Raw genomic sequence first — 26,100 nt, forward strand, 5'->3', positions numbered from 1 at the left:
CACCTCTCAGGTTATGGAAGGGATAAAATTTGTATGGCAAAGACGTGCTTGTGGAAAATGAGCCACTACCCCAAATTACCTTTGCTGACTCACTGACCATAGTAGAAGTGGATTTGGGAAAGCTGTCTTTGTATTTCCATACAAAGTTGTAATTTTCTTCATTCATGTTAACAGATACATGAATGTGTAACATAATTACAGTTACTACTATGTCTGAATAGGACCCAAGTAGCTATAGCCTATAAATAATAAAAAATACATTTTTCTTTTGATAACTGACTGTAGATGTGAGGACTCTGTATAATTCAACCAAATGGTTGTATGCTGTACAGTCCTGTGCAAATATCATAAAAAAATTAATAATCCTTTTTTTGCTATAAGGCTTTGACCCTACATTTTTCACAGCAATGTAACTACCATCCAGCCTGTACCATATTTCGCAAGCCTTCAGTCCCAAAATTCATATAGTCAAATAGTCAATCCATACAGTGTCCATTTGCAGCACCCTGAAGTCATATGCTCTGTCAGTCATCTAAAGGCATACAAACTTCCCCAGCTTCATCCCATCGGGACTGGTCATTCTGTTCTTCTACATCATCACCAAGCTCCTCATCACCTTCTCCCACTTCATTTTCCTCATATTCTTCATCCCTAGGGAAATCTGTGTCCTGCACCTGGTCTGCTCCTTCTTGCCCTCCAGGTTGAGATTTATCTGCACAGTCTACACAAACTCCATAACGCCGTGATCCATGTCTTATTCCAACACTGGCTGCTAGCATGAAAATCTTCTTACACACCATACACTTATACTTTTTATCCTTTTTATGCACCTGTGGAAGAGAAATTTTAACAGGTGAAAATACACATAGCAAGTTACATTTGCATACAGTACTAGAAAACTACTGATAATAAGAATAGTAATTACTAATACAAAAATTCTTTTTGAACATTTCCAAGAGATACTCACACTGTTCAGAGTAAGAGAAGGACTGAAAAGAAGATCTGTTTATGTATTCCTCAACATACATGAGCTATTTCCCACAACCAAACTGAACACCTGCCTGTTCTGTATACAGGTGAGTGTTCAGTCCACAACTACTCACCCTACAGAGCAAGACTCAAAGGCAATGAGAACAGCGCTTACACTGCACACAGGATAATATCTCATTTAGAAAACTGCCTTTACAATTTTAAGTTCTGGAAAAATTTAGAATGAGCAAGAGTTATTAAATTCTGTGTGAATTCAAAGAGCAAAATCCTTCTTCCACGACATCTTTATCCCAACGTAACCAAAACCAATAAAAACTTTCCAGGTCCCTTTAGTGAGTTTTTTGTCTGTATGTGAGCCTGTGTGTAAAGTTAAAAGGCTCTTGTTGACTAATTTGACTAAATTTTAATTTTCAATTTGGAAGTATGGTACTTGTACATGTAACTGAATTCAGCAGCCACGTATATTAGTTACTATCTACTAAAAAATTAAGTTGAACAGTTCCTTCTTGTATCTGCTGCTTAAATATCTCATTTGAAGTCCCACTGAAAAATTGCCATTTTAGATAAAACAGAAATTACCATCCAGATGAGGGGAAAAAAATCAAGAGGTCAAGATACAAATAGTTATTTCAGTCCTGCTGTATAATCTGTAGAGCTGATACATGTGTTTTCCTCAGCCTCTAGACTTACATAAAGCAGAATGTTTGAGATTTGTTGAATGGAAAGGGGAAAGGAGGGGGGAAAAAAACAAAGAAAAAGTATTCAGTCTTCAATGGGGAAAGGACACTTCAGTTAAAGCACAGAACTAGGCTGAGCTCATTCTACAGCTATTTTCACAATCTGACTTCAACTCCTTTCCTGAAGGGAAAAAAAAAATCTGATCAGATACTGCAGGACAGAAACCTGAAATCCCACTCTGCTCTTCCTGGTAAACTGACCATCTCCCAGTGTTGCTGTCTTCTCCAGTGAGCTGCAAAGGAAGGAGCAGCTGCTGCATACGGCCATCAAGGAGGTGATAACGCCTCAGACTCCTCTGCCACCCCATGGAGCTGCCCTGCACCATCACCACCTCCCTCACTGCAGTCACCTACAGGCACAACAGTTCCTTAGACTCAGTAACATCACAGGTGCTCCTGGCCCTTTAGGCATCTAAGCCTTCACTAGATGGTGTGGGAGGTGAAGAACGGCAGCAGTGGCAGGGTGGAAAGAAATGTATCTAAGATTAGCAAAGTCCAGCAGAACATAAGATGCTGGTTCTAAAATTTACACAGGAGCTATTAACATATGCCTTCATTACCTGTAGAGCAGTTCAAGAAACACTAAAAAATTACTACAGGGGTCTTATAAACATCTTCTAGAATTATATCCTGATATGACTCACATTATTACTTACTTTTAATAACATTACTGGCTAACAAACTCAATTTCATTATAACAGAAGCTAGAAAGGAAAATTTGGAAGACTTAGATCAAAAGCTCTTTTCTGCATCCACATGAAAGCATAGAAGCTTTCCACTTTTTCTACTCACTGAGGAACAAAAAGCCAACTACAGGGAGGCTATGGAGACTTACAGAACACCTTTGTGAGGAGAGCAAAATGGTCCATTGATTCTAAAAGGACTGAGGAAAGCTACCGAAGTCACAGAACCATAGAATGATTTGGGTTGGAAGGGACCTTAAAGATCACCCAGTTTCAATGCCCTGCCATAGGCAGGGACACCTTCCACTAGACCAGGTTGCTCAAAGCCCCATCTAACCTGACCTTGAACACTGCCAGAGATGGGGCATCCACAGCTTCTCTGGCCAACCTGTTCCACTGCCTCGCCATCCTCACAGTAAAGAATTTCTTCCTAACATCTAATCTAAACCTATCCCCCTTCAGTTTGAATACATTCCTCCTTGTTCCATCACTACATGCCCTTGCAAAAAGCCTCTCTCAGTTTTTCTTTTAGGTTCCTTTCAAGTACTGGAAGGCTGCAATTAGGTCTCCCCAAAGCCTTCTCTTCTCCAGGCTGAAAAAACCCAAGGACCCTTCCTCCAAGGAGAGGTGCTCCATCCTTCCAATCATTTTCATGACCCTCCTCTGGACCCAATCCAACAGGTTGATGTCCTTCCTGTGCTGGGGACCCAAGAGCTGGATGCAGCACTCCAGGTGAGGTCTCAAAAGAGCAGAGTGGAGGGGCAGAATCACCTCCTTTGACCTGTTGGCCACACTGCTTTTGATATAGCCCAGGATACACTTGGCTTTCTGTGCTGCAAGTTCACGTTGCCAACTCATGTCCAACCTCTCATCCACCAGCAACCCCCAAGTCCCTGTCAGCAGGGCTGCTCTCAATCTGTTCATCCCCCAACCTCTACTGATATGGGGTGTTGCCCCAACCCAGGTACAGCATTCTGAAGAAGTGCACTTTACCCCACTCCACGTACTAACCTCTTTTGTCTATCTACAAAGCATGTTGCAAAATGAGATTTTTTTAAAAAAATCACAGCTTGGAGAAATGTTATTACTTTTTCACCACCAATACAATCTTGTTCTTATTACTCCCCTAAAACACCCCTTGGATTTTGTACAGTAAATATCATAATGAAGGCAATTTCTTACAGACTAGATACAAAGTACCTGCAAAATACCCAAGACAGATAACACTTTCTCTGGCTCCTCAGATAAACAAGTATTCAAGTCAAATCCTGAGTTATGCAACATGCACAGGACAGGGCAAGCTGAACTGCTGATTATGGCATTGGAAGTCTGTCAGACAGATGTTTACTTTCTGCATCAGATATTTTTCGTTCTTTGCTAAATCTTAAAGCAGATACTATACTATAGCATTGTCTAGTTGGGAAATAAACATTTCAGAACTACTTCAAGATTTTGTGCAGTTGCTGAATTAACAGGGTGCCCTCACAGAAGACAGTGATGCAGCATTATAGAACAAGATGTGGTATTCTACTGAGCAACACTAAGCCAAAACTGCCTTTTGTTATCTACAGAATACTTACATATACTGCATTTATATCATGTCACTTTCAAAATAATCTTGAAGTTACCAGAATTCCAGTGACTCTCTTAACTGACACTGCATTTTCCATTAAGAATACAAGATGTACAGTTATCACAAAGAGATGTTTATCTTCATTCATTTTAGATTACGATAAAACAATTTACATTATGACAAATCAGAGAATAGCGTTTCTTCCAATTACCAAAACATGCAAAAAAACCCAAAAACCCACTCGACACACATACACTTGCAATTACCTACCAAGGAATGTCTCTTTACATGCTCTCTTCGTGTAAACAGCTTCCCACAGATGTCACAACTGAAAGATCTCACGCCTGTGTGAATGAGCAAGTGTCTCTTTAGTGTTCTTCTGTATTTGGCTACATAATTACAGTGTGGACACTTCAACTTGTTCATGATTAAAGCAGAGGAATCGCCTACAAGATAATAAGCCATCAGGAGAAAAGATAATGAAACACACACAAAAAAATATTTCAGTATGTTCTGCCTGTTGCACAAAAATAAACAGGTGCCAAAATAATAAAGCACCCACATGACTTTTCATCAGCCAAATCAGGACAATGCCTGTCTGCAGAAATCACAAATGATGGTAAGTTCTGCCTGTATGATCCTGCTAGAAAAACACCTACTTGTAACCAAAGTATTTTTACTACAGAAGTACTAATCAATTCTCTGAAAAATCATCTTATTTCATTAATAAGTTAACTACAACTTAGCGGTATTCCACTTTTCTAGAGGTCATCTATACCAGAAAACATTTTCTTCTGGATTAGAAACCCTCTAACTTTGCAGCATTTAGACAGTTACAATCTTCTCTCCCAATATACTATTTAGAATTATGTGCAGTAACTGTCTGCCAAGATCTGACTTGACAAATCAATAAAAAAAGGTGTAACTAAGCAAGAATGAATATTGACAAAAGGAGTAGGACAATAAGAGGTAGCATAATTCTGAAATAGCTGAAAAGGAAAGTTATTGGTTCAGATCTTATCTATTTTCTACTTTGGTCTAACAGTAGGAAAAAATTGAGAGCAGAAAAGAAACTTCCAGAAGTAGCAATATGTCACTTCTTCCTTATGATGGAGGGGAGCTCTTTACATATCCTTGCACCACAGGTAACACAGTTTGCTCAAAGGATATGTGCAAAACAGGTTTGCTACAGCTGCCTATTACTGTGTGAAAGAGAACAACACAGGATGCTATGACGTGGAGAAGGCCACATAGGAATATAAGGATGATTTTGAGAATATGATATTGGCTCAAAACATACTACAGGTGAGATAATTTATGAACATAATCATAACCATCTAGAAGCACCCAAAAAGCACTGACTCAGGCTATATGATTATGAACAAGAATTTCTCATTTTCAGGCTGGGAGAAAGAAAACACAAGTAATTGCGTGTTACGTGCATGGGCCACAGGCACGGCCACAGGCATGGGCCCCAACTCATCTAGAGTTGCCTCCTCAGAGCTTCAAAATCCATCATAAGGTAGAAGTTAAGTTTTGCTAACATTCAGAAGTTTGCTTTGGTATATTGGAGCACTCAGGCAAGCTGCATGCCAATATAATGTCACATAATAGCTTATATGAAGAAAAGTAAGTCCTATGCACATCAACAGGGATATAACAGGCAGACATCAGGGCTTTAAGATATATGGGGCTTAAGACCCTAAGACCAGGTTCTAATCCCTTGACTGCTAGCAAATTTCACCTTCTGATGACCCAATTTCTTCCACTGTAAAAACCCAAATAATTTAAAGTAAACCATAAACCACATCCCAGTAATAGCTCAAAGTTATAGAGAAGAGGTAAGCATTATTATTACCCAGGCCTTAAGATCCTCCTTTTATCCAAGACTTCATATATTTTAAGGATCTAGCAACAATTGTTTTAGATGCAGTGGTGTTTTTGGGAGGTTTTCAGACAGAAAAATAATTACAGATAATTGCTTGCTTGAACTGACAGAAGAAGGCTTAATTACAGCTGCACAGAACTCAAAATCTTTATTGCAATGAAGTTTTTATTTTGATAGCGAGACATATGCCGAGATCTCCTTTTAAAATTATATTTAATTTCTTATCTCCGTCATCCAAGTGTTCAATTTCAAATGCCATATATCTGTAATTATCTTAGAAAAGGGGAGGAAGCTATCAGGTCATTAAAGACCTCAGGTATCTTCACATTCAGACACAATAAAAGAGCTGACATAAACCACTTTCTGTTCTTACTCTTCCATACATTTGAATTCCTTTTTCTCCCTCCGAGGAAATCCTCATATTTACATTATCCAGAAAGGCAAATGATATGGAAGAAGATTAAGTGTTTACATAATCTTATAAACCTTCAAACAAATTAATCAAATATTACAAGCAGTGACACAGAAGACAAAGAACCCCTATGAGAGGCAAAAAGGAAACTTCTCTCCATCAGATATACTTACCATTTTCCCAAGCTTCTTTTGGCCAAGATTCTGGCAGCAGTCCATACTTGAAGTCACCAGAAGTACCCGGCAGCAGTCCATACTTGAAGTCACTGGAAGTACCCGGCAGCAGACCGTACTTGAAGTCACTTGAGGTACCCGGCAGCAGACCGTACTTGAAGTCACTTGAGGTTGCTATTAAAGACAGTCTTACTTTAGCTTCCTGGGTTCTAATCAGTCATGCTGTTTAGCAAAATACGTATTGTTTAACAGCGACAAAGAAGTTTCTAACCTTAAAATAGTAATAGTAGTACTTTTCCACAGTATTCAATACTGAAACTAAGAAATAACTGCATTCTTAATTTCAGCAAAATGAGATCTTTGAACTATTCTCCACAGCCCCACTTCTCCTCACCCAGAGAAAAATTCAAAGCTTTTTTCATACTACAGGAACTTTTATGGTAAGGATTTTTATTCCTTCACTATTATCATGACAGGGCTACAAGGCTTTCCACTGGATTCTCTTTATAACTGCTTTGGGCAGTGACTTCATCTGGTCTGCCACAGGCAGTCTAGTTGGTACAAAAGTAAACATTTTCTGCTGGAGGTATGATTTTTTTTAATTGCCTTAAAATAACTCTGTGGTATATATAATGTGCTTAAAATACCTTTATTTATGTAAAGTATCCTACAGCTGTGTCTAAACCCTTTTCTGAATAATCATCTCCACTACTCCATAACCACATCAATTCAACAGACCATAATTACTTGGAATATATCAGTTTAAAAGACTAGTTTGTATATTTACATTTGGGCTCTGGACAAGATCTTCATGCAGTTCATGTTGTCTTTGCATCCACTTTTCCTCTTTAAAAGAACAAAACCATTTGGAAGTGATCAATGTCTCAAAAAGATCCTTGCTTGATCAAGGGAGGTGATTGTCCCATTCTGCTCTGCACTGGCCTCACCTTGAATATTGTGTGCAGTTTGGGGCACCACAATATAATAAGCATATAAAGCTATTGGAGAGTGTCCAAAAGAGTGCCATGAACATGATGAAAGACCTAGAGGGGAAGCCGTATGAGGAGCAGCTGAGGTCACTTGATCTATTCAGCCTGGAGAAGAGGAGACTGAGAGGAGACCTCATTGCAGTTACAACTTCCTTGTGAGGGGAAGAGGAGGGGCAGGCACTGATCTGTTCTCTGTGGTGACCAGTGACAGGACCTGAGGGAATGGCCTGAAGTTGTGTCAGGGGAGGTTTAGGTTGGATATCAGAAAGAGGTTCTTCACTCAGAAGGTGGTTGGGCACTGGGACAGGCTCCCCAGGGAAGTGGTCACAGCACCAAACCTGCCAAAGTTCAAGAAGAGTGTGGATGATACTCTCAGGCACATGGTGTGACTCTTGGGGATGGTCCTGTACAGGGCTAAGGGTTGGATTCAATGATTCTTGTGGGTCCCTTCCAACTCAGCATATTCTATGACTCTGTGATAATTCTATACTTTTGTAATAAGTAAGAATTACATCAGTGAACATGGAATCACTACTGCAGAGCACAAAGAAGAGAGCTATGAATAGTACACAATGAAGCTGCACTAGGCATTTGACAAAAACTGTATTTGTGGGGCAAAGACCCTTCTGGCAAGAGTGCAAATCAATCTTGCCCCCAGTTCCCAAGACAGGAGTCTATTGGAAGACATGAACTCATAAATCCATTACCTTCCTCACAGGTAAACAGATGTTAAACAAACAAACTACAGTGGTAACTGGCAGACTTCCTTTATCTGTCTGGATGATGCTTGGGTCCTCACACTGGATTTCCAATGTCACCATTGTGAAAAGTCTTGAGAAGGGCTTAATAGTAAATAGATGCATTTTTGTTTTCAAGCCTGAAATTGTACCTTTTACAAGTCCAAAAGACTTTTTTTCTTTATCCCTACACTGCTCATTCTAAGGGTTTTTTTGGGAAAAGAAATTCCCTTAGGGTAAACTAGAATTTCATGCAGCCAGTAAAAAGCTGCACACTCAAACACTCACAGTTTACAGTTTTACTGGAGAAAAGTACAGATTACAAATCCTCAGAGCATTAGACATATACAGTAGTTTCATTTACTGCTCAGGCAGTGTTACAGTTGGCAGCAGTGGTTTTGTCTCCAACATAAGACAACAGTTCAAAAGGATATCACCTAACAAGTAGGAAGCTTATAATTCTATCCTATCCATTAGACAATGGCAAATGACAAGCAAAGCTGAATCACAACTGCCAAACTAGGCATTCCATCCAAGCTTTAGAAAACAAAACCTTGAGTAGATGAAGGAAAAGAAATACCAGTATTTTAGCTGTTCCACCTAGCTATTTTGGTATAGAAAGAAAGAAGTGGAAAGGGGAAAAAAAAAAATCTCTCCTTTAAGAAACAAAGCAGTGAGGAATTTTTTTTTTTTAATTACTGACTAATAGCTGTTATGTCCAAAAGAGGCAAGAAGTCCTTATGCTAATTTGGACTCCAGCAATGGCATCTCACAACAGCTCAAGGAATAGAACACAGACACCCTATAGACATGCCAACTACACATTCCTTTTAGGTGAGCAGCAAAACTTCCTTCTGTAATACATGAAAGAATTAGTGAGGAAGCAATGTATACAGTTCTGGAAAGAACAAAGATGACTTGGTCTTAAGGCTAAAAGCCTGCAAATAAAAACAGGCTTCAGGATCTAGCAGAGGGGGGAAAAAAAATAATCTTTATAATCTGTTTCAAATACTAGATTTTTTTCTTTATAGGTTTTTCTCCCTGTAATAGAACTGATCCAGCTCTAGCTGAACAGTGAAAGGTCAGCGATGAAAATATTTCAAATGGCTTTTTCCCCTCTTGTGGGAGAACTACTTTTAACATTAGCAGACCATTTATGCACAAGGCTGGTATTGAAGTTTGAGGGAATTAAGGAGCTCAAATCAGTGCATAGGTCTAGATCTTAGCATAAAAGACTCAGCACAGAGTCAAACAGATTTAAGAGGTGTTGTCTAGTGTAAATAGTAGCTATCAAATCTGTCTACTTCCAATTTGAAGAGAAAACCTACTATAATGTGAAAGAACACCAGCACAGATACCACAAAAGATAAGAGGTTGCTACACACACTTCAGTCCCTGCATAGTACAGGACTAAGTAGATAATAATTAAACCTAATGCTTATTCTTAGAATAATTCGTTGACCTAGAAAGCCTACTTTCTAGATTAAGCACACATATAGTGTGTTCAAAACAAAGCCACAAAAGAGGCATCTCTAACATCTAATTGCTGATCCATACAGGTAAGACAGAAATCACACAGAGACTGGAAGCTGGAAGTGCAATACTTGGCCTCTACTAGCTTCCCCAGGTGGATGTAGAGCTGACAGTCAGGTAAGTTTCCAATTGTAGCTGAGCCAATTATAAGGCGTTACAGACCCCTGTGATTCTTAACATCTCCAGTTCCTCCTCCCAGAGGGCTACTGCCCTCTGAAACCTGCTTGCAAAGTTGTGGATAGTCATCATCCGACCTGTTCTGGTCAACTTTAACCCAAATGATCTTGACAGGAGACTGAAAGTAACTATGTATATAGTTGTACTGGAAGACTGGGGGTGGGGTGCAAAGGGGGAAAATATAGACTGCAGTAATGCAGATCTTCAACACAAAAAATAAGCAAAAAGCTAATTAGAAGAAATGGTGTTCTGTATCTGCAGACCAAGCCATCTGACCACAACTTCTCTCTGATCTAAGGATACCTTTCTACAGTTTAGTTGATTTCTAGGAGGTATAAGTTAATAATACAAATATCATTACCATTTACCCAAATATCAAACATTTACCCATTCTTCTAGTCTGCACAGATAAGAGGCTATCAGTAACACGATCTTAAAAAAGCAAATCAACGACAAACCTAAAAATAATTAAAAAAACCCACAATCCAAATAAGCTGATTAAATATCAGCTCTAAAATTTTCAAGATGTCAATCTGAGAAGACAGACAGTCCAAAATAAAATCGTGTGATAAAAGTTAGTGCTGTAAAAGCCTACACAACCACTTAATTGTATGTTCTACTGCATTTGTTCTCAGGAAAAAGGATAACCAGGAGTTAAAAACGTCGATTTTCAGTTTTGAAGGCAAGAGATAGGGGAGCATCACCAGAAAAAGACAACATATCCGAGTCAGAAACGTCCTTAGTTTGACAAGTTTCACTCTTTTTCTGTAATCAGAAATATGCTGATCTGGGGGGGGAAGAAAAGGGAGACATTACTGAGTAGGGAATGATTACGGAAGAAGATCAATTACAGAAGTCACTGAACAGGTTATTAGAGAAAGGGATATGGACATAGGGTGAGCTCAGGGAGAAGATACAAAACTTTGTATTAGAACAGTTGTCTGTAGTGAACTTCTCTTTTCTGTATACATATTAGCACTAGAAATAGTGCCAAAATAAGAGAAAAGAGAATACTACTATTTTTTCTACCAGCTTTTCTGACACTGACTGCTTATTTAGATCAATTAAAAAAAGACAGAAACTAGACAGGATAAGCGATTAGCCCATAGCTTTCAAGGATTGTAAAGAAAGCAGTGGTAATCTACTGATACAATCTGGATTGCTATTAGAGAGCTGGATTTGTTAGGCAACATGACAGAAGAAATAGCACTGTCAACACTGACATACTAGGAAGGTGGGGGAAAGAATATCTTGCACTCCTTTTGTTCCCACAGTATTTCTCACATCTTTAACCCCATTTCTTCTGAAAAGGATTATTCTGGGAGCACATTATTGCTCAACTGCCTCTTGCAACAGAAGGCTCCCCCAGACACTTAAGACATTTTGCCAATGCAGTCTTATACTAATAGTTTATCTATTGCTCCCAACTGCTCTCCATTTTTATTTCTCATTCACAAAAAAAAATGGTATAGTGCCCTAACTTTGGAGTCAGATCTAGCACCAACTAATCATCTGCCAGATGACCACCAACTGATGCCAAACATATCATCCACTTGCTTTTCAACTTGCTTACCAAACATTCCCTGAAAAACTCCTTCCCAAGAAAGGGAAAGCTGTTTTGCTGATCTCTCTCCCACAAAGGCTACACAACTGAAACAGAAGATATTAAAAAGTTTCCTCATCCACATGTGTGGGGGAGTCAGTTGCTCTTCTGTACCATCTCAACTTATGGAGTTGCTGCCATCAGCATCATCACTATTTTATAACTGAAAAAAATCAGCACTTCAGATTGGTATTTTTTTTAAAGTGAATGCATTGCATGAGACAAAAAAGAAAAAAAGCTTTTCAGGCAGAAAAGGTCTGTAGACACCACGAAACCTTCTTCCCCAAACCATTCACAAAACAAAAAAACAAATTCACAGCAGTGAGACACAAAACATTGCTTCATGTTGCATGGTCAACAACAGACCATATCATGAAAATGTGGGAATCTGCTTGTCTTTGGGATCATCCCTAGGAGAAGTAAATTTAATGAACAGGGAAGAGACTGACCCTCAGATATTGTGCTCTCTTTAGAGGACTTCTAAAAACCTACAAGGCCTTCAATACCAGATTACATAGGGAACAGGGCAAAAAAGAGGTTAAAGGTCCATCAAGGAACTTAAAATCTTTCAATAGGGTATCAGCTGGAGATCTGAGGAAAATCTGGCTGAGAGTGATACTACCATGGAGAAGCAGGAAAAGCACTTAGTTTTCTTAGGCTATTTTTTTTCCTTTGTAACTCAATCAAGTCAGGTTTATCCCTATAAGAAATACATGCATTTCCAGATAAGTCCATCAGTCTTGATTTCTTCAAAGTTACCTGTCTATAGTGTGAAGTCCTAATCAAGTTGTTATGCTTCTCCCTTGCATCATAACAAAAGCTGTGACCAGCACTATGTTTTTTGTAAGCAAGTTTAGCTGGCCATTTGTATCCTTCTGAAAAGTAGCTGCTTCTACAGCAAGCTGAATTAAATTCCTTAAGAACCCATACAAAATCATTCACAAACCCTCTTGTTCCACCAAAGGGCTGCAATCATCTTGCACTTGTTATCCTTTGCCTTGCCTCCACCACAATACATGACACAGCAGTAACTGGCCTGAAAATCAAGGTAACACATAATCCAGTCGTAGCTTCATAAAGCTATTGCAATATTGCATACAAGTCTCCTAAAAAAATCAACACAATCAGCTCTGGAAAGCATGAGCAATACTCCACAGCTGTTCTGAAGCCTGAGGAAAGGACACATATACTCCAAAACAGGCCTAGACAAAAAACATATCCACGAAGTGATGAAAATTTACCAAAAAACCCCTAAGAACCAACATTAAGAATATGATGAATTATATTCACTGAGCTTTTATGAACTGGAAACTGACTATGAGATGCTGACTGACTGCACAGTTACTTTTACCATGGTAAACAGTTAATTGTAGGATGCACAATGGCTATAAACAGTAAAGACTTTTTTAGCAGATTACCAACTAGAAGGGAAAACACAGACATAGGCAGTAACATTCAATATTTTAGTTAAACAGCTACTTGAATTAATATAGCTAAAACTGGAGAAGTCTTGAAAGCTCAAGCAAAAATAAGTAAATATAAGATGGTACATGCAATTTCAAATCTATTTCAACTTTAGGGAGCTTTTTTGAAGTTCAAAGTGCTACTTTTACAGAGAAAGTGTTAAATATAAACTCACTGGCAACACAGGGTAGAAGGAAGAAGCTGACATATCCTTACAGATACCTGTAGGAAAACTCACGTTCAGCAAGGAGCACTTTAACATGTTTGCATCACTGGGACAAGAGGAGTAGCAGATGGTTCAGAAAGCTTTTATTGTTTATTACTTAATACTTATCTAGCTGTACCCAACTGGGAAGTCCATTTACTACAGAAATCAAGGAAGTGGCTTTTGAGATAATTTTTTTAGTGAGAGGAGTGTTCTTAAATAGGTTTCCACCACATCTACAGTACTTTTTTCCCCCCCTCACAAAAGAACCAGACCAACCAAAACCATAATCAAGGACACAGGAACTCACTTTGCATGTAACTGACAGCTCACAACCTCAGCTGGTGTGGGTTATTCCCATCAGAACATGACAAAGCATAATAAGTACAAGCTCATTCTTTCCCTTCCAGCAACCAAAGAGACAGTGCACTTTTTAGCTCTCATCATAAGAATTTGCTATTCTTTATTTTTCTTCTCACAGCATTGTCTTGTATCTATTCCAGATGATATTTTCTTCTGCATTTTTACCTCCCAGTGCCTATATTATTTTTGGTAAGCTTTTCATCTCCACAAGAAATTTAATCCAAAACTAAAAAGTTATCGTATAACCTGCAGGTTACTCTACAACTCATTCTTGACATTCTTCCAATGCTCCACTCCTCCCTCTTCCACCTCTTCTTAGGCATAGAGGCAGCAGTTCAAAGAAGAATATTTGAGAGTGGAATCTGCTTGCAGACCAAAGAGAAAGAGGCAGCAGTAGAGGAGAAAGAACACCAAAGGCTAAAGCACAGAGTATGGGTGAAAGTGAGCTATTATACCAAGCCCTACTTCCAGTCACTCCTTGCTTCACACAGTGTGCATGCAGAGAAGAACTTCATAAAAGGTATAATTGCAAAAATATTAGATAGGGCTTCCAAGAGTTCTAATACTGACAGAAAATGTAATGATGTACTTGGGAACACATATGCTCTGAAAATACCAAGGAAATTGTTAGTTGATGGTATTTTACAGCTCAATAAAATAAACTTCCCCCTTCAGTCACAGAAGTTGAAATGGTTTTGGACAGACACCACAGCACACATTCACTATGTCCCTAGTCTCCAATACAGTTCTCTTCACCAGGATGCTACATGGATGTATTTCGTAATTTAATTCTTTAGCATAACAAGCTATTGAAAACCTTGGTGCTTCTGTGAAAAAGAAATCCACAAAAAATAAAGCAGAACTAAACTTGTTTAATCATTACTGACTGCCCATGTCCTCCATTATTTCTTCAAGAAAGCTCCACAGAACACATACGAATTCCACAGAAGGCAAACAAGTATTTCTTTCTGTTGCTAGTGACATCACTTAGTAGACATATTCTCTGCATTTCCATTGGTAAAAGAGGTTGAATAACCACCCCACAGAAATCAAACAGAAATCACATGCTAAATTGTGTCAGAAATTTGATGTTTGTGCAATTTATATACAGGTCCTTAGCTCCTGCTCCAGACCCTTTTTCATGCCACTGCAACTATATCGAGTAGTGTAGCCTAGCACAAGCAGATTTGTTGTGTGGGTGCTGAGGACTCAACATCCACACTATCCAGGTCTAAAGGTGCTTTACTTAAGGCTAGATCTAACCCGGTGCTGTGGATCTAAGGTCTGTTAGCAATTGGCATGTTTTTGAAACATAGCTTCTATTGTGATTTCAGCTTGAAAAATCCTGTACAGTCTAGGAAAGCTTAGACAGTAAGAGAAGATCAGGAAATTCACTTTACAAGTGCATGCTCCCAAGAATAGCTAAAGTAGATCTACCCAGAGTTGAGAGATGAAGGCTTGAGATAGGCAAACACCCTGAAGCATTTGCAGAACAATGTGAGCTCCTCAGCACAGCTGCTTCTCCGGAGCTGCTCTGTTGTGTCACACTACTTGCTAACTACAGGGAGGTATCTTGTACTGGAGGTACACATCCATAGTGCACAGCAGTGCAGACTGGGACTGTCACATGTCACCAGCTGGCACTGCACGGCACCACGTGCCCACTGCGGCACCCCTGCTTCTCTATGGCCTCCAGCCCCACAGGCAGGGGCAGAGCTCCTGGAGGAGACAGAGGACATCTACACCACCTTCATGGTTCAAGCAGGCATATATTTTAACCTGCTTTAGAAACAGACACATCTAAAGAATTTAGTTCCAGCTATGTCTCAAATCTATCTTTAATCTGACTCCTAAACTGCAATACGTTTTCAAAACTGCTAATTCGTCAGAAAGTGATGCAAATTACAGTAAAGGTAAATGACAGTATTTCAAATACATACTTCAACTATTCATACAGCATAATAATAATTTAAAAAACAAAGCCCTGGACGTAATTACACTGCCCCAGATCCCAATTACACCGTGAGCAGTCTGCTGCTTATAATTCTTTGTGTGACCTTATTTGTTTAACAAACAGATATTTAACCCTATTCTACCATTTACATTAATCATAGATCCTTAAGGAAAAAAATCCTATTAACTCAGTCACTCTCAGGCTTTGTTTAAAGCACTGTTTAACAAAAATATATTCCCGTCTAATATATGTCATTGTGGCATCTCTGTCCAATGTTTCACAAACTTGCTTTAAGTGTTTCTATTATAGTAGCCAGGATTACTCTGTCTTGTAGGTTCCCAGACACTCCTATAACAAAAATCAGCAGAATGCTGACTTCACTTTCTGAGTGACGCTCAGGTGAAGGAGATTACTAGAAAAATCTTTTTCTAGTGTAGGGAAGGAAATTATAAAGGTCCCTGCTCTCTGTGCAACCAGCTAATATTCATTAGCCAACAGTTATTACTCCTTGGTTTTGTGCCTAATAGTCACCACAGATTAAATGTGAATGTAAGAATTTTAGTTTGTACCAGCTGATAAGGATCCCCAGTTCAAGTACCAAATGCAAACAGCACATTCCATCCTGCACAGCACAGCCCTGCCATTACTCTCTCCAGCAGAAAATCACTGCTGTGCCCCAAGGCAGAGAATCAGATTAATGATTCAGTAACGTGACTGCTGTGCTGACTTCACTAATCCTATCCAACATACCTTTATAAGAGTTACACTGTCAGGTACTTCATTCAATACTTCATTCAATACTTTAGTTTTCAAATAACACGATCACATTAAGCAATATTTACCTGCTTCTTCTTTAATGAATGACAGATCTTCTTCTGGATATGGGACTGACGGTTGCAACACTGAGCAATCTTCTGAGTTCTCTTCAGTATTAGGTGGTATATTATAAATAAATCTCTTTGCAGTTTGGTTTTTCCTTCTTGCTTTTCCAGGTTCTTGAACTGATTGTCCCTGTGCACCCATGTCATTCCACACAAAAACTTTTCCCTCACCTTGAGATTCATTTTCAGCCATTTCAGGTGAGCTGTCCTGGACCCAACTGCAGTCATTCATTTGGTAGCTTTCCATTTGGCCCTCATCAATTGGGTAGGGATCGTTCTCAGTTTTTATGCTACTTGCCAAGTTGGTAAGGTTTCGTGTTGCCCAGAAGCTGGCAACTTTCTGATCCCTTGGAGACAAACCATCCCTACTAACAGATCTTCTGTTGTAATCCACTACAACAGTCTCTGGAGCTTCTGATTTTATACTTATGTTTAAGGCATCTTTAATGAAGTTGCGGCAGGACTGGACAACCTCCGTCATCTGAAGGTAGCTGGCCACCGACATCACTTCAATGGCATTTTGGCTCGTAAGCACGAGGTTACCAGAATACAAGAAGTCCAAGATGACAGAAAAACCTTGAACAGCAACAACGTCTAAATAGGTAACAGTGGTTTGGTTCCGGCTTTCTTTGTTTGTAAAGCAATACAGAGTCTTAAAGAAGCGGCTGCCTGCAACCAGGATGTTCTTGTGAGCTCTGAAGACCCTCCCACTCACCACAATATTAACATCACAAAGAATGCCTTTCTTCCTCTGCTCGTTGAGCTCTTGCAGGAGCTGATAGCAGTAAGAGTTCTCGTTTGGCCTACTGTTAAAATCACAGTATCCTTCATTGTTCAGTTCTGATGGTAACTCCGCCTCCTGCAATTAAAAGACCACAAACATAATTATAGTGCTTGGTGAACGCTCTTCTTAATCCTCCAACACTACAATAAGGATATGAAAATAATCTTAAGAAGATAATTTTAATCAAACAATTTTTTGTTATTTATGTTCTTGGTCACAAAGGCAGACAGGAATGTGTAATTAACAAGCTGTTTTTGAAAACTAAGAGTCATGATCTCGTTCTGCACCTTCCACCTCCAAATCTGAAACAAAATGAACTAGTAGATTTTCCTTGAGGGTAAAGGAAGTGAAATTTCAGCCAAAAGTACGGAAAGATTTAGTTGTGTGTGAGGTACTTGTTATTCTTAACCCACGTGTATAAAAGACTCAGGAGCCTCTCTTTCCGAAGATTTAACTAGATGATTCTTACATATCCAAACACTTATTCTTCCCTAGAAATCTCCACTTCAACAAATAAGCAGAATCCTGATAACTGACTGTTTTCTCATGCTGAGATAAGAATACCTAAGGTTTAGAGCAGTACGTCCCAATCTGTCTTGAATGTTTTAAAAAAAACATGTTGCTGGAGTAGATATAATAGCAGATACATTTCTTATACAGTTCTACGAATTAAACATTTACCTTCTACTTTCTAACTGGGGCAGGTTTAGGGTTAAACAGAAACAGTATCAGATGGCAAGTAGACAATACTGCAGACGATCAAAAGAAATACTTAAGTTTCAATTAAATTACTTAAGTAAGACTTTCTTGAATCAAACTTCACTGAAACTTTCCAGTGGCAACACCTTTAACTGGTACATATTTTACAGATGCAGCCTTTTTAGGATGTGATCTCAAACACAGCTTCAAAATGCTGCTAAAAGCTGACATTATCAGCCAGAAATAAGTCGTTATTAAAACTTAGTTCAGACGGTGAGAGGCTGGTAAGCATCAAGAGATCTGAACCAGATTTTAGAGCATTTAGAAAATGATGCTTTAGAGCTGCTACAAAGCAGCAGCTAGGGGAAAGCAGAAAACACCACAGACTGGCATACTTGAGACCATACTTATATGGGTTGACATATGCTGCCATCAAGAGCAGAGACTACAGCAGAGTCTATTTTATACTGGATCTCCCATATTTCTCTTCTTCCCTAACAAATAAGGAGAGTTCAGAAGTGGATGGCTCCAATATGGTTTAGGATGAGAGAAGATCAGATTTTGCAAGCTACAACACTATTTTCTCCCCACATTTAATAAAACATCTCACTGATTTGGGAGCTAGAGGTACTGTTAAAGCTCAACAGCCTCAACATTATAGGTCAAAATCAGCATTAAGAAGGTAAATGTTAACACTGTCATGACCCCATAATCTATACCGGGGCTAAAATATATGGTGCAGAAAAGCACTACCCTTAATTTGGGACTACAGCAGAAACCAGGTATATATACTAAAAAAGTAGTTTTCTACCACACAGGAATTAGTAGATTAAATCACCTCAAATCATAATCCCAGTGCAGATCACGGGAATGACAACTGAGGCTGTAACTACATCTAAAATGCTGTTTACATCTATAAGCAGCCAATAATGCCCAGTATAACCAAAACAGAAACTGCCATTTCAGCATCTCCTGAGAAATCATTTCAGTTTGCTATCACATTCAAGCTGCTTCTGAATCTCTACCCTTCTCAGACAAAACAGTTCAGTGAAGAGGTAGGAATAAAAGCAATTAGGTTTCTATGTAAAAACAAGCAACCATTCTTTATGCAATGTCAGCTTAGTTTTTTCTGTGTACTCTGATAAACCCCAAGCACTCCTTCAGATCAGAGCTCTGAAACAGAGTATGCCTCAAACATATGACAGCCAAGTCTGTCACTCTTAGTTCTCAGCAGATTTCAGATCTGGACTAGCTTCCTGTCAATCCAGCAATGGAGCACTGCATAGTTTCAAAACACCAATTACACTGACGTTGGATCAGATTAAGATGAAAATTATGGTACCCTGAAGTGTTGTCATTCTCGTCAATCATCAGTGACTTGCACCTCACACAGTAAGTGTTAGGTAGATGCTATGATAGCTGCCAATTTCATTCTCTGAGAACACGTTAAATACCACATAAATTAAAAAAAAACCACACACACAGACAACACACACAAAAAAACCCCCAAAACCAAAAAAAAAAACCACCTCACGACGATCTGCAGCAGTTCTTTAATTTTGACAAATGTCTGATTAAAGAATGGAGATAGAGTACATTTTAACTGAGCAAGTATACATACCCAGTCAAGCTGGGGTGAAAAAAAAAATTGATTTTTACAATGTGGTTTTTTTTGTTTCCTGAGAAAAGGATAAGCCAGCATGATAAAGAAGATGCAGATCACAAATGCAATACAGAAACGCAAGACTGAAATCTTAACTTATGAGCAGACCAGAAGGTTGAAGGGAAAAAAAAAAAAAAAGAGAGATTACATAACTGATGTCCAAGCTATAGGGGTGTGTGTTGGGGGAAGAGATCAGTCTCACAGGTTTACTGAAACATTTTTAAAACTAACTGCAGTATTAGAAACAACTGTTTAACTGTTGGTATGGAAGCAGCTAACCCTAATGCCACAACTCAAATGAAATAGAGTCCTGACATCTGAACAGTTACCAAACATATGTACACCAAGTGTGACAAGTAGAATTGACATTTGCTATGAGGAAAATGAAAAAAAAACCAAATTATATCACTCAGAGTGTTTTAAACATTTGTACAGGAAAAAATACTATACAGTTCAACAGGAAGCAAGGTGCAGAAAATAATTACAGGAACACAGTATATTTGCAAACTTCTGTTACTGACACAGTACATCCTCTGTTCTGTTTTTCTGATGAGAACCACAAAGTAATGGGAATTGCTTAGATCTCAATTATATTTTCAGAATACAGACCATGTATTCCCATCACCTATCTCAACGTCAAACCACCTTATCCTTTTAATAAAAACTAGTAAGAAATGTAAGATAAGAATCAGCACAATTTCATTTCAATTTATGGAATTTACTGCATTCTAACTCAAAAACTTCTTTCTGTGGGTGAGATTGAGAAGCAGTCTAATAGAACAGAGACTACTCAAGGAAACTAATATTATGCTCAGTTTTGAATAGCTAAGATCTCCTGAATACACCCAAAGATGTATTACTATTTTATATGTATAATTCAATAATTAAACTTGCCTAAAAGCTAATAGGAGCAGAAACAGATGATCAAAAACTGCTATAAGAAACCTGTTTTTCTTTCTCCTCCTGTTCCATCAGCATATTCTGTCCCTCAGAAAAGACCAGCAAGGGCAGGAAGAAGAAAAAAAATACCCAAACCAATCTAACCACAGATTCTTTCTCAGCTGTATGTATATGAAAAGTAATTATGCCGCATTTTTGGAATCCCATCCCCACTACCACATCTTACTCTACAGCAGGTTCCCTATGCCCCCAAATTAATACTTGTCCTGACAAATGGATATTCCAACAAAATAAGCTATTAGTAGCTCCTTAACCACGTGCAGCTACAGAGGAAAATGATCTCAAAATGATGTCCTGCTGACATTGTACAAGCCATAGCATCTCTCACAGAAAACTCAGCAATTTTAAATTGTTCCATTAATATCAAATTGAGGAGTTCAAGATGAGGTAAAAACACTACATGAAAATACAGTAAATAATAGTACTTACTCTGACTTCCTCCTCAACATTTTGCTCTGCTAAGAGTAAGTTAAGAAGTTAACTTAGAACACTGTAATGTAACTCTTACATCTGAAGCACGACTTACATTCATCACTGCTCACATAAAGCAAACAATTACAGTTCACATGGAAAAAATAACACATCAAAGGCCTTCCTCCTTTTGGAGAACTTCTGCTTTAAACCAACATGCCTGTTAGGCTGGAGAAAGCTTTTCTGGCAGTATTTCCAAAGCTTAGCTTCAAATTATGTCCAGAGAGAAAATGTTTTAAGAAGCTGGTATGAGGGTAGGAACCCCCAGCAGCCAATAAGTCTGCATTTTATGGACCTAAATTCATCAAAGAATTAAAATATTTTGCAGTGGTTTCCCAGTAAGCATGCATTTCTTAAAATTGTTGCAACACAACAGTCCATTTATTAAAAAAACAAAGGTAATTCAAGCTGATGATAGATTTCCTTAAGCTTTAATATGGAGACATTATTTTAAAAATTGGAATAGAAAAAAAGCCAAGAATTTGGTCTTAGAGAGAAGTATCAGCTGACAGCTCAATACCCTTGAATTACAGCAGCTGCAACCACTTGTGATGTATTTTGGCATTCCAAATTAAATGTATCCCAAAAATAAACTGAAATCATCACTCATTTCTTCACGAGTGTAATATCCAACAGACCTACAGAAACTTCCACTGCTTTACTGTCTTAACACCTACAATTTCCTTTCTGCACTTGAACAGTGGCACTTTGCCATATGTTTATTAGCAGCTGCTAAACATGCCCTGCAGTTGAGGCTTGTCAAGTCCAGAATACATGTGTGCTGTCTCTAACACAAAGGCTGAAAGATCTCTCCAAAGTTTCATTAAATCTAAACGGCTTTGCTGCCTCATTATGTATGTTGGAAATACAGTCAGGGTACAAATTACCTACTTTTGTTCCAAGGATCTGGTATCATGGCATTAAAGAAAAAAATGGGGCTATTGTTTTGGTATTAATTTAAACATACGTATCAAAAGAAATTCAAGTGCCATTAAAAGTATGAAAGGATATGGAAATTAAACACAGAAGTGGAAAGAAAACAGAGATTCTTAATCAGATTTTTGATAAAGCAAGTGTAACCTGGAAGTGCACCACAAAGAAAACTACACTGACTCCTGAAAAAACGCAATTCCTTCCCTCCAAAATGTAATGGCAGAGGGATGCACAGAGGACTGTTTTCCACTTGAAAACACCAATCTCTGTACAGCTACCTTTACCCAAACCTTATCTTTAACACAATGCAAAAGAACCACTGAGTCATCTATCGTACCATTTAGTTTATTATTACAACTACTACAAATACTTTTTCTTGAAGTATTTGTATACTTTAAGCGGTATAAAAGCAGAAGCTCATTTTTACAAAGCTTCCCATGACAATGAAAGGTCTTCAAATAAACACAACCTTCAAATACATACTTATATTAACTCTTAGGCTACTGTGATAACAAGCCAATATTCTGTCCTCCTTCTACTCTCCTGGTATTTAACAGTTCTACAGCAGACTAGGGATAGGAGGACATAAAGAGCAAACTAGTAAATTAACTAGGAAAAAATGCTTGAAATAGGTTTTATTTAAATGCACCTTAAATGGAGTGAGAAAATTCCAAAGGCGGCAGGAATTAGCAGCATCTACTAACACAGGAGGCTACACAGTGACAGAACATACCTCTACACGGTTAATCATTCACAACTCGAAGTCAGGAACTAGGCAACAAGACAGTAAGGAATATGCTGTGATAACGTTATGCAAAAATTAACATTTTCAGATATAAAGAGGTAAAAGAAACTAAGAATGAAAGTTTCACAATTAGAAACAAGTTACTGAAAGTGTGTTTGGCTAAAACACTGCAGAGTGAATAGCAAACGCAGATTGGACGACCTGCTGCTGTGAAAGTAACAGTAGCTGCCTTAGAAACACACTCACTGAAAAGGCAGTATTAATCACGAAGGTGAATGTTGCATTTGTAAATCCAAAAATAACATTTTTGATAACCTGTATTTGTGCACCATAAGGTTCTTCTTGCAGTCCCGCAGCCGTTTCACATAAAACTTGCATACCTTTTCCAAGTAGCTCTAAGAAAACCTACGTTCACCTAACATTTTATCAGTCATGCTGATATCCTACCCAAACACTTGAATCACAGCTCTTGTCCAAGGTACCCTGAGCTCCTTAAAGCGCTCAAGCGTTAAACTCAATATAACTACCGCGTTACATTTCGGGCTCCAGACAAAGCTATACAACCAAGGTGAGTGTCGTAATTAAAACTGAGTTCTAAACGGGGAAAAACGGAGCGATGGGGGATTAATTCCGGCTAACAGCCTAACAATTCAAGGACTGGCCTAACCTGAAGCACACTAGCTAATGCCCGGAGGCAAGTTTAACGCCAACGAGGCGATCGAGCGAACGAACTTTCATCCTAGGAGAAAAGGCTGCAGAACGCTGCGGATTCCGAACGAGTATTCTTTAGGGGCTTTTCATCCACGTATGTTCTAGAGCAAGCCCTGCCTCATTCATGAGAGCAGCCAAGAAACGCGATGATTTTAAGTTCAGCCAGAACGGGAAGGAGAGTTTCACTACTCCTAAAGCGTTAGAGGAGCTCTGGCATAGTAACACGGCTTTCAGGAAACCGCATGTTTATCTCAAACACACACCAAGCGACTGCAAACTTCTTGCTCAGCAACTCAATCCAAAGCAACGCAATCGGCAAAAAAAGATTTAAATGCGAGGAACTTGAGTATACGGAGTTATCCGATTAGCGCACCACGGCCGTACCGCTAAGCGCGGTATCGCAATTCCAATTTCACGCTAGCGAGTCCCAGTTTCACAGGCGGTCGCTGGCCGGACACTGCCCTCCCTCCGCCCGTACCGCAGGAGGAAGTTGTAACGAGCGTATTTAAATCAGTGCTGTGACACTGGGATTCCTGCGCAACTTTTTTTCCCACATCGCCGGTTTAGCTTCACGAGATAAACAGATGAACGAATGGAAGCGGCACACACCAGCGCCAGATAGATAACGGGAACCGGGCACAGACACGAATAGCCACGGCTCGGGCTGTGTTTGTGTGCCTGCGTGCCACGTGCCTGCCCGCATCCAGCGCGACAGCCGCCCCAAATCCCAGAGTGAGGGGGCTTCTTTCCCGCTCCGGAGTCGGTGACCGAGACCACTGCGGAGTGCCCAGCCCGCCGGGCAACAACCGCCACCACGGGCAGTCACGTAAAAAAAGTTCACACACGTGGGCACGGAAAATCCCCACCTATACGAAAGGGGAAGCCGGGACCGCCCCGTCCCTCCCCGCCGCCCCCCTGCCCATGCCCATGGCTATCCCCATGGCTATCCCCATGGCTATCCCCATGGCTATCCCCATGCCGCGCCGTACCTGCTCGGCGCTGCCGGGCTCGTTGAGGCGATGCTCAGCGGAGAGGTGGTGCCGCAGCAGCAGGGTGCGCTTGTAGTTGCGGGTGCCCTTGCAGAGCTCGTCGTGCCCCCCGGGCAGGGGCCCGCCGGCCATGATCAGCTCGGGGGGCGCGGCGGCGGCCGCAGCCGCAGTACACCAGGCGCAGGACATGAGGCCGGTCTCTTGGCAGTAGTAGAGCCACGGGAACTCCTTGAGCCAGGAGCCCTGGAAGGAGATGTGCAGCTTCTGCAGCAGGGACTTGGGCCTGGCCAGCGGGAAGTGCCTGATGCTCTCCCCCTCGCCACTGCCCTCCGCCTCGTCCCCGCCGTCGCCCCCCGACCGCCGGCTGCTGCTACAGCTGCCGCCCTCGGCGCCGCTGCCGTCGCCCAGGCTGCCCCCTTCGCCGTCCTCCTCATCGTCGCTGCTGTCACTCAGCGAGCCCCCGTCCTGGACGAGCTCCTTGCCCTCCAGCAGCCCCTCCGGTTCCAGCCCCTCCGCGCCCTCCAGCTCCATCTCCTCGTCCGCCCCCCGCCCATTGAAGTGCTTCCGCGGCCAGGCCGCGGCCTCGCAGCCATTGTTAGCGGCGGGGTGGGCGCCCAGGAGCCCCCCGCCGCCGCGGAAGGCCAGAGTCCGGCGGTTTCTCTCGGCGAACATGGGACCGGCGGCGGCGGGGGGCGACGCCGCGTCCTGGGGCAGCAGCAGCTCCTTCTCCTCGGCGGCGGCGGCCTCCAGCTCCTCGGCCTCCAGCCCCTCCAGCTCCGCCTCCTCGTCCGCCCCGCGCCCGTTCAGCGCCTCGGGGTCCTGCCGCTCCCAGGCCTCGGCCCCCGCCGCCGAGGGGGCCGCCGCGGGGGTGACGAGGCCGCCGCCGCGGAACGCGAGCGTCCGCCGGTTTATCTCCGCGAACATGGCGGGCGCGCCCCGCGCCCCCCGCCCGGCCGAGCGCTCCGTCCGCCGCGGGAACGGGGCGGGGGAAGGAGGCGCCCGGCTGCCGCGCGGGGGCGGCGGCCGAAAGAGGCGAAGCGCGGCCGCTCGCTCCCCACTGCCCCGGGTCCGGCCTGGATCGCGGCGGGCGCGGGGCTGCCCACAATGGATCCCGCTCGATCGCTCGGCGGCGGCGCTTCCGTCCCGACAGGCCCCGGATCGGGTCGGGTGGCAAATGAACAACGGGCTGCGCCCACAATGCACCGCGGCCGCCGCCCGCCGCCGCCGCAGGGGAGGGGAGGGGAGGGGGGGCGCGAGCGGGGGGCGGGCAGGAGCAGGGGAGGGGGGGCCGGCGGGGGGCGGGCGCGCGCCTCGGCCGCGTCGCGTCACGCGCCGCCCGCCCCGCCCCGTCCGCCCAGGGGTGGGAGGGGGGGGGGGACGGGGCGACCCCCCCATTCCCACCTGCCCTCCCTCCTTTCCTTCCTCCCAGCTCCCTCCCTCGTTCCCCCGCACCGAGGGGCCTCAGCCTGCCCGCTCCGCTGCCGGAAGGAGGGAGACAGGGAAGGGGGACACGGCGGGTCCCGAGGGGCCGCGGCCGCGGGGCGGGAGCGGCGGTACCGTTATCGGCACGTGCCGGCGGGGCGGGGCCCGCCGCGGGCGGAGGCGCGAGGCGCGGCGGGAGCGGGAGCGGGAGGAGGCATCCTGCTGGGCACGTCTAGGGAGCGGTGGGATGGCGGCGGGCAGGAGCCGCGGGGCGACCCCACTGGGTGACCCCAGCGGGTTACAGAGAGTCAGAGAGGTGGTCAGGTTGGAGGGCACCACAGTGGGTCATCTGGTCCAACCT

The 26,100-nt window shown here is 41.8% G+C and overlaps 1 protein-coding gene across 1 annotated transcript; it reads right to left on the reverse strand.

The window, feature by feature from the left end:
- ZBTB10 (zinc finger and BTB domain containing 10) lies at positions 1 to 25,727 on the reverse strand. The gene is made up of 5 exons (XM_064650054.1): positions 24,318 to 25,727; positions 16,324 to 17,221; positions 6,457 to 6,630; positions 4,254 to 4,429; positions 1 to 830 (listed from the first exon to the last, which is right to left on the reverse strand). Exons 1-5 carry the CDS (start codon positions 25,710 to 25,712, stop codon positions 525 to 527), a joined length of 2,949 nt encoding a protein of 982 aa, XP_064506124.1. The 5' UTR covers positions 25,713 to 25,727; the 3' UTR covers positions 1 to 524.
- Between the last annotated feature and the right edge of the window lie 373 nt (positions 25,728 to 26,100).

Source organism: Pseudopipra pipra, chromosome 1, assembly GCF_036250125.1.
Source record: "Pseudopipra pipra isolate bDixPip1 chromosome 1, bDixPip1.hap1, whole genome shotgun sequence".
Taxonomy (NCBI): domain Eukaryota; kingdom Metazoa; phylum Chordata; class Aves; order Passeriformes; family Pipridae; genus Pseudopipra; species Pseudopipra pipra.